General features: G+C 39.3%; 1 protein-coding gene across 2 annotated transcripts in view; it reads right to left on the bottom strand.

Moving 5' to 3' along the window:
* Positions 1 to 13,299, bottom strand: part of LOC146453946 (uncharacterized) — a 74,616-nt gene extending 61,317 nt beyond the window's left edge. For both annotated transcript variants that reach the window (XM_085096011.1, XM_085096012.1), the window contains exons 1-10: positions 13,152 to 13,299; positions 10,545 to 10,943; positions 8,378 to 8,425; positions 7,169 to 7,350; positions 6,248 to 6,464; positions 5,035 to 5,457; positions 4,432 to 4,601; positions 3,188 to 3,352; positions 2,463 to 2,607; positions 577 to 666 (exon numbers count right to left, since the gene is read on the bottom strand). In XM_085096011.1, the coding sequence (XP_084952137.1) occupies positions 577 to 666; positions 2,463 to 2,607; positions 3,188 to 3,352; positions 4,432 to 4,601; positions 5,035 to 5,457; positions 6,248 to 6,464; positions 7,169 to 7,350; positions 8,378 to 8,425; positions 10,545 to 10,943; positions 13,152 to 13,203 (1,891 nt within the window). In that variant the 5' untranslated portion in view covers positions 13,204 to 13,299. The remainder of the gene's footprint in view (positions 1 to 576; positions 667 to 2,462; positions 2,608 to 3,187; positions 3,353 to 4,431; positions 4,602 to 5,034; positions 5,458 to 6,247; positions 6,465 to 7,168; positions 7,351 to 8,377; positions 8,426 to 10,544; positions 10,944 to 13,151) is intronic.

The following is a 13,299-nucleotide window of genomic DNA, read 5'->3' as shown; positions in this document are numbered from 1 at the left end:
CTATCTTCCTGAAAAAGGCAAGTACTCCTTTGAATGAGATTTTGACGTCTTAGTTAGCGGGGTGGCCTAGTTTGTTGTTCGTTAGGCGCTATTTGCATTGAATTTTCAGTTTCGTGCTTTTCACTCAATCGCTTGCTCTACTTTTTCCTTTACGTTAAGGAAGGTACCTCCAATGTTATGACTATGTGGGAAAAGCAGATCTTAGGAAAGGCTACTGAAATCCAAAGAAAACCACGCATCTTCAGAGACAATTTCGCAACAATTTTCTAAAAAGCTTTAAAATTCGTAACAATCTATGACATTTTTCTCAAATTGAAGCTTAATCGTCTTTGAGAAATGATTTTTTTATCCCCAATTTTCTTTTAAGATGCCAATAGCCATTACTCAGATCTGCTTTTCCCGCATAGTCATAAACCGCACCAAAATACCTCCGTGTTAGAAGGCAACGGCGGCCGTCGATAAGAAACCAGGGTTTCTCATACCATCCTGAGATGCGCAGAACGCGTGCGCAGTAGCAAAAGGATGCACCGTTCTTATTTACAGAAATTCTGTTGGGATTCCCATTAGAGTACAAACCTGCCCAAATCTTCCATTGATTTGAGTTTATCTGGTAGCAAGTATCATCTAGTCCAACCTCCCAGCCAACACCACACTTCTTGGAAGACGCTGAAAGACAAGACGGCAGTTTGAGTGAGGTGAGCAGGCCTTATCACCCACTAACTCACATTAGTATAAATCTACTAGTGTTCTATCACGAATGCCGTTCTCTGATTGGCTACGCTACTCGCTATCTATTCTGTGATAGATAGTGAGTAGCGATTTTCAACAAAATGGCGCTCGCTTCTTCCCGTTTTCGAAGTGTCTCCGATGAGGAAATAGATAATTTACTTGTTTAGTTTTGAACGACTAGTAGATTTATACTAAAACAATTAGATTATTCGCTCTCGATTTCTATGCGTGATAGTTGATTCGGGCTTCGCCCTCATCAACTATCACGCGATAGAAATCTCGAGCTCATAATCTAATTGTTAAATAGACAACTTAAACAGCGACAACAACGGCAACGCTAACGAGAAAGTCACTTGAAAACACAACTTCAAGCTACAATATTAGCGATTATAACAACTCGTTCAACTTGCACAATGTGGTAGAACTATATATCTAGGAACTAGATTAATAGCCACGCGTTCCAAGTTAAGAAAGGCAAGGAGCAATTTACCGTCTTGAATTTAGTCATTCGAGGTTGTTGTTTTGCAGAGGACAGAGGAGAAATGTATCAAAATGGATAACGCACCCGCAGAACAATTGTTGCTCCTCATTAAACCTGTTGTTTTGGTCATGTGCAGAAATCATTAACTCTCGAAGAGGAACTGTTAACTTTTTATTTACTTTGTACTTTTCATTTATTCATCTATTTCTACTTTTATGTGATCGAAACAGATGTTTCGCAACCGCCTGCGCATGTATTTCAAGCACAGTCAGCACGTATACGTTTTCAACTGCTTTACAACGGTTCACAGTTTCAATTGAGTGCTTAAAGACATTTCGCGTTTGCTTTGAGTTAACTTTACTACGCTCTGCGATTGGCTGGCAAAACTTGCGTCACTTTCTCAACCAATGAGAAGCAAAACCAAAAACAATCGTGCCTTGCTCGTAATGGTTTTCCCGCGCTTGGCGCCGGTTACATGTATTTGCTACGATTTCTGATTGGTTCATTGTGCTTCTTGGGTTTGTTGTGATTGGCCAAAGTAACTGCTTTGGTTGCAGGCATTTAGTTCTACTGTTAACACGAAACGATAATTAACACTGAAACCACTGAGTCCTGAAACAAAAGTTTTCAAAATCGCTCGGCAAAGTGGAGATCTTTGAAGACGTACATATTATACCGTTTAAAAAGGACAAAAAGGATGAAAAACGACCACAGGTTTGATTTGGATTTCTATGCAATAATAAATAATATAAATTGTAAACAAAGATTTCTGACTCAAAGACGTCACAACATTACCACAAATTACTGCAGAGTAGAATTCACATTCTTGCTGATCATGACGCATGGAGAGCGAAAAAGGATAACAAAAGAATACGTTTGGATGGAGAACGTTTTGAAAACAAATTTCGAAAAAACACGCTTTCAAATTTCTTATTTTAAAAAATATTTATATAGGAAATGTCCAATTGAGCAGAGCTGGTTTTAATGGAGTCCTGCATTTACATTAAATTGAATGTTAACAGTTAGGACATCGTTTCCATTGAAACACCACGTATATAAATATGTACAAAATGGCCAACTAAAAAGGATGGAACGAAACATTTTTTTTTTCAAAGAAATTAAAACGAACCAAAACTTCTACAAGTGGACACGAGTCTACAGGTCTCCTGGCTGTAATCGAATAACGTTATTTGCCACTCGTGTGCGAGAATCTTTTTCTTCTTTTTATCACGTTGTTCAATAGAGGACTTACCCTGGGCCGCACAGCCGTAGATCTCACTTCGTAGACAGATACGGGAGTTCCATGTCAAAGGATAGATCCTTACAAATCTGGCATTAATGGGTTCAGGAAGAACAATGTTGCTGATGGTTTCGGCGTTATAGTTGGCTCTCAATACCTAAGATAAAAATAAAGGATTTATTATGAACCTTTTAGTGTTAAGAAGCTACTGTGGGGGGTGGGGGGGGGGGGAGGGAAGGCCGAGCATAGGCGGGGATTTAACAGTAACTATTTGCCCGTATTGGGAACTTTTGGCCGTTTTAGTGAACTTTCTAGAAAAAAAATTCAAAGACGTTTCGCGCCTCTTTTGATCATCCACAAATGCCCTGCCATTTTGCCCTGCAGATTAACATTGATGGGTGCACTATTATGTACTATCAGAAACGCGTGATGCGTTTGGAACGTGTAACGTGCGCTCTTAGCATGCGAATATTCATTTTTGTTAGTACCATGTTTGGAAAACCCGCCATTTAAAAAAAGCGGGAAAACTCGCACGGAAATGCGTCACAATAATAAATCGATCTGATTGGTTCATTACCTTGTTATTCATTTTCCAGATATGGTACATGATACCTGAATATTCGCAAAGCTTTTGACAAAAGAAAAGATATGGGAGTTACACGTTTCAATCCTTATGGGTTTGTGGTACTTGAGGAATAAGGGAATAAGGGAACAAGGCTGCAATTAAAAGCCCTCACCTTATACTTCACGGTAGCATTTTCACCATAGCTGTTGAAGTCAAGCCCGTTGTTGCCATATCTGAGATAAAATGTCCTTACAAAATCTGAAGAGCCTGGCCTGCCTTGGAGTGCAATGTGTTGGACCTGACGCACAACTCCCAGATCAATCTGAAGGTACTCTCCCTGCCATGTAATTGAGTAAAATACTTACACTGTGATAATGATACCATTAGACTGCGAGCAGTCTCTCTTCTCCTAAACCGCAACAATAGAATGATATGGCAAAGTAGAACGCAATATAAAAACACAAAATAATTTGAAACAGTCAGTATCGTAGAGCTTTAGAAAATTCGGTTACCTGGTAAGTTATTTGTTATTAAACTTGAGTGGTCTCTTTTTTCAAAGTAATAGAAACAACTCGCTGGGCGGCCGCGAACGCTTAATACGGGTCAAAATTCCAGTAATAAAGGGAAGTGATTTTCCGAACTTTGACACTTCTAATGTACTGTAAAATTCCGAATACAAGAACTGTCTGCTCACTTTATAAACCACAAAAAGCTCAAAATTTCTTGATTCCCTCTGACAAAAAGCTATCGCTCGCAATGTCAGCACTCGAATCTCATTACGGTGACCAAAATACCCTGTCAACTCTGTTGATATTCGTTTCCACTCCCCCACCGACGCAGCACCACAGTTTCTTTAGAAACTAAACCCTTATCCTCTTTGGTGGGCTTGTTTTCAGAGATGGCTTATTACTGAAGGGAATTTTGCATTTAAAAATATATTGGGTCATTTCTTTTCGGAAATTACATTACATTACATTACATTACATTACATTACATTACATTACATTACATTACATTACATTACATTACATTACATTACATTACATTACGAACACAAAATAAACGTTTATCAACTAATGACCTTCATGTGATGGCAAGGCTTCAAGATGCGCCACTTGAGCTAGGAACAACCCTGACAGTGGATGCTACTTTGGCCTCACGCCGTTCCATGGAGTTGAGTTTGGGATAAAAAAATAAGCTAACCTGACCGTCAAGCCCTAGTGTGAAAACGGAACTTCACAGAAGACGGATTATCCGTTTCAGACGTATATAGTTCGTTCACAAAATCATTCTCAAGAGACAGATTATCAGACGGATAAAGTCAGACGGGTTATCCGTCAAAATTGTAACCTTTCCGTATTCACGTTAAGACGGATAATCCATCTCTAGCTTAAAAACGGTAATTATAACACCTACCACATTGCTCTGTGCCGCACACCAAGCTCCAACAGTTGAGTTACCACTTGCAAGACGAAGACGGGCCTGGCTTGCACGAGACGTTACATTAAAGCTGCTGGAAGCAGTTATTTGTTTATCACCAATGCTGCCATCTTCTATTCCAAACGGGGAATCACACTGACCCATACCTGAAAAAGAGAAAATTGTACACAGTGCATGATTAGGTCGTTCTAAACACCATATGTCTTTTGTGATTAGCCAGGGTAACTGGTTTGATTTTGTCGCTCAGTTGAAAACTGATCTAACAACAGTTAGAGTAGTACATGCTTGTGGTTTTCACGAAAGAAGGGAATCATTGGATTACAAAAAATACAAAAACACATTTAACAGACGGAAAAAATAGTGATACAAACTCCTCAACCCACTACGTTAAGGACGGTGCGTCCTATTATAAATACAAAGGTATTCTTGTGCTTTTATGACGATGTGGGAAAAGCAGATCTTAACAACAGCTATTGGAATCTAAACGGAAAATTGAATCATCCCGAGATGAGCTGAACGCATGCGCAATAGAAAAAAGGAGGTTTTGTACTTAAACAGTCCTAAAATTGCACCTCTTACCTATTTTGCTCTTGCAGATGTAGCCACGGCGATGGAAACAAACTGATGTACTCCACGTTCCGTTCTGTGTGTTGGAATCAATAATCGTGCAGTCAGATATCCCAGCGATCACACCAGTAGAAGGTTCCTTAGCTTCCCAGTTCTTATAGGTAACGGGGGACTTGTCACTCCATTCATATCTCCCCTCAACCTTACGGTCATTTAATCCAATCCACACTTGTCCGGAGACACTCATGTCTTTGAGCTGTCGCAGGATAAACGCCTGCTCTGCGTCACTGTTGATGCTAATCAGTTCAGTCGCATGCTTATAAGACATACAAGCCTTTTCGGCATCAACCCAGTTCTTGTGCAAGGCACCATGGACATTGAACTTGTAACAAAAGTCACCAAAGCTTCTCCAGTTTACTGGACAGATGTTACGGCCTAAAAAAAATGAGTGAATCGCGTCGTCAACAAATTCTCTGTGCACTTCAAAGTGGATTGGCAGGGGCGTCACCGTGAACAACTTTCACCCAGGGTACCCTTATTTGTAACATTCACAGTATTTTGTACAAAGGGTTTCAAAAGACACTTCTCCAAAATGGCGGCAACAGATTTGAAAGAGTTAAAATTGAACTGAATGAAAAATGATACCAGCACTGTAAAGAGCACCTCTACTTTAGTAACCTTGCAAAGTTTCAGCATATTAAGTGTTATATCAGCTTCGGAAATGTAAGATGGAATTTGACAAATTTACAGACGTTTGTATGACTGGGGGTATACATCATACCCCCAGTCATACAAACGTCTGTAAATTTTTAATTTTTCAACTTGCATTTTCTCAGCTGATATTACACCTGATATGCTGAAACGTTGCAGCGTTACTAAAGTAGAAGTGCTCTATCTAGTGCTGGTATACGTTTTTAATTTTAACTTATTTAATTTTAACTAATTTTCTGCCGCCATTTTGGAGAAGGATCTATTGCAAGAGTGTTGGCTTACTCCTCAATAGTCAATCCGTCAGTCACCCAGTTAGTCAGTCAGCCAGCCAGTCAGTTTGTCAGTCAGTCAGTCAGCTTGTCACCCAGTCAGTCAACCAATCATTCATTCCTGCAATCATTCATAAGCTTCCCATTCTTTCTTTTTCCTTGGGGGTCACTTTTAGAAATGAAGGTTAAGTCTTAAAATAACTACATGTATACACAGCAATGGAAAACAAAAAATTCCATCTTACCACCAGGTTTCTCACAGATGTAGTAGCGTTCAGAGTCGCAATAGTCGTCATTCCAGAAGCCTGCTGAAGCACCCCCACCCACTGTGACACAGTCCTCGACACCAGCATAATCATTTGGCTCCTCTGTTCCCCAATGAGTGTAATTGACAAGTGAATTATCACTCTCCCATCTGTAGATTCCTTCAACTGCTGCATCACCTAATCCAATCCACCTTGCCTGATAAAGAAAAGTGGCATGTTTGTATTCATGAGTAAGTTGCAATTTGCATATCTTCTATGTAATATATTGTAGCTGAAGTTACAAAAAAAATTTTACTCTGTATTGACTGACTGACTGGCTGGCTGGCTGGCTGACTGTCTGACTGACTGACTGACTGACTGACTGACTGACTGACTGACTATGACTGACTGACTGACTGACTGACTGACTGACTGACTGTCTGACTGACTGACTGACTGACTGACTGACTGACTGACTGGCTGACTGTCTGGCTGTCTGTCTGTCTGTCTGTCTGACTGACTGACTGACTGACTGACTGACTGACTGTCTGACTGTCTGACTGACTGACTGACTGAATGACTGACTTAAAATGATTGACAGTATGATGGACATAATGAAACGAGGTGTATATTGAAAAGATAACTATGAACTGGTGCAACCTACATGTAAAGCTTTAAAGACATAAGACAATTAAAGAATTAAAAATCAATATAAATTATCTTGTTGGTCTATGGTTCTTGCCAATTTTGTTATTTCCAAAAATTAGTTCCTTTTTTCATTGCATTATCCTCCCTGACCTACTTTTCCTTTCCATTTACAGTGTTTGCTTTTATTTCATACTTCCTTTTGCTCCATCATCTCATTGAACAAAAGGAACATTAAGGCATCAGTAAGTGTGAACTCACTCTCATACTACTTACACGCCAGCTGGAGCCCTGTTTAACACTTATAAAATGCTGCTCAATGGCATTATCTATTTTCAGCAGGTACCCTCCAGATGTTCGGCAGTCTGTCTTAGCGTCAATCCATTTCTTCCTCACAACACTAAACAGGTAACAGGAGGTTCCATAGAAAACCCACCCTGGAGGGCAAGCAATTGGCACTGAAACAGAAAAATAACAATGGTAATAATATCAATTATTGATAAGAGGGAATTTATCATTCCAAAAGTCATTAGTTTTGCAGTCTTCATTGGAGGGTAATCCATATGCATTCATGCATGTTATTAATTATCAAGTTGGGCCACCCTTGGTTATGATGGCATTCCAGATGTCACAATCCTCTATGCAGCTCTTGAGCTCAGGTGAAGAGCCGAGCCCTTCTTAACTGGTCCACAAAGGTACCCATACCTAGATCTGTATGCATGAGTACCACATATATTCACATACCATAAAAACACTTTTGAAGCCACAGGGGGCTAGAGGGAGCTAAGCCACTGACATTCTGACTCATGAAAGTTGAACACAATACTTCACCCGTCAAAATAATTAATGCCTGCTTGTCGGATGTGTTCATTCCATTCCTTCTGTTTAGTAAACACCATACCAACCAAAACTTGGACTTTGTGAGAGGAGGGTTATCAAAACAACTGCATGGGGGATTGAATGTCAGACTTACATGTAATTGAACTCAACATGATTTTGAAGTGTAGTTCTATTTTTCTTGTATCAATAGAAAGTATTTTAATTCCCCACCGCCCCCCCCCCCCCCCTACCACTCCCACTTGGGGGACAGGGAAGAAGCTAAGAAAACCTCAGCAGGCTCATTAATAAGCTCAATTGTCTCTTCACCACTGTGCACCTTTCAAATTAGCCTCAGGTACAATTTGTGTTGTGTTGAAAATTCAGTCAGTGACAAGGTCTCTTTGAGATACCGGTTCTTAGTGACATCCCAGCTTCATGGGGGAAAGGGTATAACAGAGGGGAAGTCACACAGATATTGGTATGGACCTCCCTTCCCCCTACCCCTTACCCCTGACAATTATTTGAACATTCCTTAAAAAATATTCTGCTCTTGAGACACCCCTCCCCCTAAAACAAATCCAATGACCATCCATGGGAAACAGTGGATGGATATATTCTGAACTGAACAATATTAAACTAAGAAACAAGCACATTATCAAAACTCACCAAAGGTTGGAGGAGGAGAGGTGACTTTGAAAGTGGGCATTGGAGCTCCTACAAAAACAAAAGAAGAACAAAATATTGGGAAACAGTTTTGGACATGTACCCGGTCAGAGCTGGAAACCAACTACACTGCAAGCTGAGGTTCCTTAGTCACCTCATGTTATGGAACAAATAAAGGGCAATTTAAACGGTATGACTCTGTTGCATGCGACAAGCTTGTAACAGGCCTAGGACACAAATGGTTTTATGTAAATCAAACCTACAATGCTTACGACTGTTGTGTACATCACAGAAAAGGCAATGTTGAGTGACGAGAGTTGTGTGCAATGTTTTGCATGACGCGAGCAGCACGCACTCCAGACATCATATGCAACAGTCATAAGCAAAAGTTGTACCATCTAAACCTCTGCAAACTAAGGGCCTATTATAGAGGCCCATATGGCTCAAGCTGAACCCTGCAATATCTGTACTAGGAGCAACTACAGTACTTCCCCCTGGGATGCTAGTCCATCACAGGGTTAATTAGCATTACAAATTTTGGAGGGAGGGTGGGGTGGTAGAAATACTCCTAGTTAGTGACCATGGGTTATACTTTGGTCATGTGATCCACCAGTGTCCTCAAGGATAACAAATTCAATGTTCGAATGCAACAGAACGGACTAATACTCTATTTCAGAGAAGTGGCTCAAATGCCATACATCCTTTTCGATGATCACATACAGAACTTTGTGCACATGTTGCACAAAACCCTCAGGCCCACAACTTTAATTTTGCAGGCTAAAATAATATTAACCATCACTGTCAGTTATCACGATCTTTTGTAACCATCCATTGGTTGCTAAATTTCTTCTCCAATGTCAAACGTGTTCCAAAAAATACACTAACTAAATAACATTACTTTCAAATATTCATAAAAATGCAATATGTTGTGTCAACACAATGTAATTTCAATATGAATAATTATCATAAACATATATTTGACCTCCAGGTGACAGATTACATAGAAGAAAGATCCCCGCAGTTATTTACGCAATATGCCATGTGACACAATATGACCAGCTTGATAGCTCAGTTGATAGAGCACTGCACCGGCATTGCAGAGGTCATGGGTTCGAATCCCATTCAAGCCTAAATTTTCCGGCTCTCTTTTCGTAACTGCTTAAGTTGTGTAAATAACTGCAAGGATCTTTCTTCTTTTTAATAATGTAATTTTCATGACCAGTGAGTAATTCTGACTTTTGAGAAAAGAGAGAGGGACCTTTATTTATTGAGGGTTTACCCTATCAGTGACTGTCAGAATGTCCCTGCTATCAACGGGATCCCCAGGCACATTAACGTTCATCTGCAGTTTCAAGCACTTTAGGAGCAGGCATTTCACATTCTCCATCTGAAGCTGACCTGTTCTTTTTCTACTTTCTTTGGGCTCTGCAGTTGTGGCTTATTTTAATACATGCAGAGGCTTTCAACTGAGCGTCAAAGTAATATTTGCATTTGCTTTCGTTTTGTATTACTTTACACGCTGTGATTTGACAAGAAAACTTGTACCACACTCTGAACCAAAGAGAAACAAAACTAAAACCAAATGTGACTGACTCACTTCTGTTTTTCTGCACTTGAGTTTGAGTTCTAATTCATTCATTAGGCTGTTTGTCCCTTGCTGTCATTGGTCAGAGTGATTTTATTGGTTCTTGTTTTACGACACTCACTTTAAAACTGCTTTAATAGGCAATGTGTAGTTACAGAAAATATATCTGTCCCCTCCCCTCCAAAAGAAGGGATTGGAAATCCCAGGAAGGGGGGGAGGAAGATCTTCAAAGGCAAAAAAAATTAAAGGACAGTTAATGGAGCTAAACTGAATGTACCAGAGGGTTGGGGGTGTTAAACAAAATCTCTTCCTTGGGGGTTGTACTGTATGGGTATTTTCTGGAACAACACAGCAATATTATTAACCCTTTAAGCCCTAACAGCGATCAACATTAAATTTCTCCTTGTAATAGCAATGCTTATTCAACCCCTGAGGACATGAGAATTACATGTAATATGATCACCCAAGGTGAATTTTCTTGATATTTTAATAACTTCTCCTCAATATGTTCATAAGAAAGGTATGGGGACAAGATTGGAGAATTTGTTCTTTGATATTAGGGGTTAAAGAGTTAAAGACTTATACCTTTTGGTCTTTCACAGATGTAACTGTATTCCTTTTTGCAGTGATCATCATTCCAACGTGTGCGAAACAACTCAACACAATCCTCACCAGCACGATCATTGGGTTCATTTGGATACCAGTTGTTATACACAGACCTGTTGTATGGTGTCCCATCACTCCAAACAAACAAACTTTCATTGCGGCGGTCGTTTAAACCAATCCAGTAATGCTCATTTCTGGCTTTTGAAGATTTACCATAAATGAAGTCCATTTCCGATTTGTTTGAGATACTGACAAGGTCTCCACCATAACTAAGACAGTAACTCCGAGCATTGTCCCAGTTGAGGCCTTGCAAATGCAAAGATCTCACTCTAAACAGGTAGCAAGAATTGCCAAAGCCATACCAGCCAGCTGGACAGCCTACAAATTAAGAATTGAAAATGACAATTATTTTTCATTTTGTTAACAAGATACCTTTTAAATTATTTAATTACCACCAAGAACAAAAACACAGACAAAATTCAGTATACATCATGCATTAAATTACATTTTATTTTAATATCAGCTTCAACCATTATTATCCCCACAATTCTTTCCTTAACCCTGACGCTGATCACCCTAATGGTGATCAGCATCAAATTTCTCCTTGTAATATCAATGATTAAATTTCTACCCTTGAGGTCATGAGAATTAAGGATATGATCCCCCAAAGTGAATTTTACTGTTATTTCAACAACAATCTCCTCAGTACTTTTACAAGAAACAAATGGGGACCAGATAGGAGAACTTGTTCTTTGATATTAGGGGTTAAAGGGTTTATAAATTAATATTAAACAAAAGAGGTGCAAATAAATACATATGATTACATGGCTTTCAGAAAAGTTGTCAATAAGGTAACAAAAACAAAAAAAACTTTTGATCATTATAGCAGGCAAGGTTTTAAACTGGCTACAGGATGGGTTTTAAAACAAGACACAACAAATCGAGAATTTTGATATTTGAAGAAGATCAGTAATATTGATAATATTCAATACTTAAATATTTGTTATGTCCTGTTTAATATGAGGATTAATGGTTAAATTCGTAATGGTCTCTGTAGCTATATCATGTTGTGTCCGTATAGTAAAAAACATTTACTACACATTGTCTATCTCTAACCACTCCAGGTGTAAATTGGTAGCCTGGGACAGTGCAAGGGGGCCCCTTCCTCATTTAAGAAGGGAAACCGGTCACTAGACTTTGTCAAAGTTGCTCGCTCGCTTCTGAGTTCTCATTGAATGGAGCTCACTCACGCTCTACACTCGCTCTTCTAAGAAAGGTGCACAATCACGCTTCACGCTCTCTCGGCTTGACCTGTAAGCAAGTCTAACCAGTCACCAACCTTGGAACATCTGAAAACCAGGCTCATGATGTAGCAAATGATGAGGGAATCCAAATGTGAAAAGCTGAGGGTAGCTAATTACAAGTAGGAATAATGTGCCAATCAATTAGAAACTTCAATATCCCCACCCCCCCCCCCCCTCCCACCAAAAAAAAAAAAAAAACAGGCAACCCCCAGGCATTTGAACTTTTGAAGATTGGTTTGTACTTCTCAGTGCCAAAAACCCATTCAAATGCTTCCCCTTAAGTGCTCCAAGGCCTAATTTTCAGCTTCAGTGAATCACTATTCATGCTTTGGCAAACAGTGATATATTCATAAATTATTATCAATGACACTTTCAAAAACTAGTTTGAGTCATTCGTCAATCACAGAGGCAAAATCCTGTCCTTGAAAAACTCATCAACTCTCAAAAACCAGGACCAAAAGAAAAATCCAGTTCAAATTTTCCACTTCAATCGATTTCCCCAATCCCCAGTCACGGTGTACAGTCAAATGCCCGGGCTATTATACACAACGAGGGTTCGAACTGATCACATAATCTCTCAGTGACTTCAAAGTAATAATGTTACCAAAATTTACAGCAGCCGCTATTAGCCATAAGAATTAAAAAAAAAACAGAATTGAAATCACACACGTCTTATCGTTTGTCTGATGTTTAAAATCTTTCGTGACAAATATCGATTTAATCATAAATTAAGAGCTTCACAGAGGATAATTGAATTGGGGGTGTATGCATGAATTGGCACTGAAATGTTGTGAAACATTTGATAAATAAATTCAAGAGTGAGGATCAATATTGGCTTTAATATGAAAAGAAAGGAAAAGTACACGGAATTCACTGCAAAGAGATGCGTAAGCTACAATTTTACTCGCACGTACGCGATTCTGTTGATGAACCGCAATGAGCATGCATGAATGAACAGATCTTTGGAAATTTCAAATTTACTCGCCCACAAAAAGACTAATTTCACGCTAAAGTAACCATGAAATTGCTGAATAACATCCTTTAGTTTTTCCGGTTCTTTCCTTGTATCGATTCAGTCATTTTTCAGAAAGAGCACAGCGGAAGTTTTAAGTCTTAAGCTTATATAACACTGAGGAAACGGAGGCACATGCGAAACCCTACGGGTTGAAGCATTTTAAAATTAAACTTATTGTTTACCTAAAAGATCAAAACATGCATAGGACTTTTATGAGTTCAAGTACTCCATAGTTGAATAGCTACGCAAATAATCGAAAGATTTTACCTGAAACGGTGTAAAAAATAGCGAAGAACGCCAGAGAAATCGCGACTCGCATCTTTGGTTGTCCAGCATGGATTTGCTACAGGATCAACGTGATTGTGTTGAAATAGACACCGGTCGCGCGAGAAAAGCACGTGATTACAAGAATGTA

The sequence above is a fragment of the Pavona decussata genome, unplaced genomic scaffold (assembly GCF_977016875.1).
Source record: "Pavona decussata unplaced genomic scaffold, jaPavDecu1.1 SCAFFOLD_321, whole genome shotgun sequence".
NCBI classification, from domain to species: domain Eukaryota; kingdom Metazoa; phylum Cnidaria; class Anthozoa; order Scleractinia; family Agariciidae; genus Pavona; species Pavona decussata.
The sequence above is the reverse complement of the archived record's forward strand: the minus strand, read 5'-3'. Positions and strand labels throughout refer to the sequence as shown.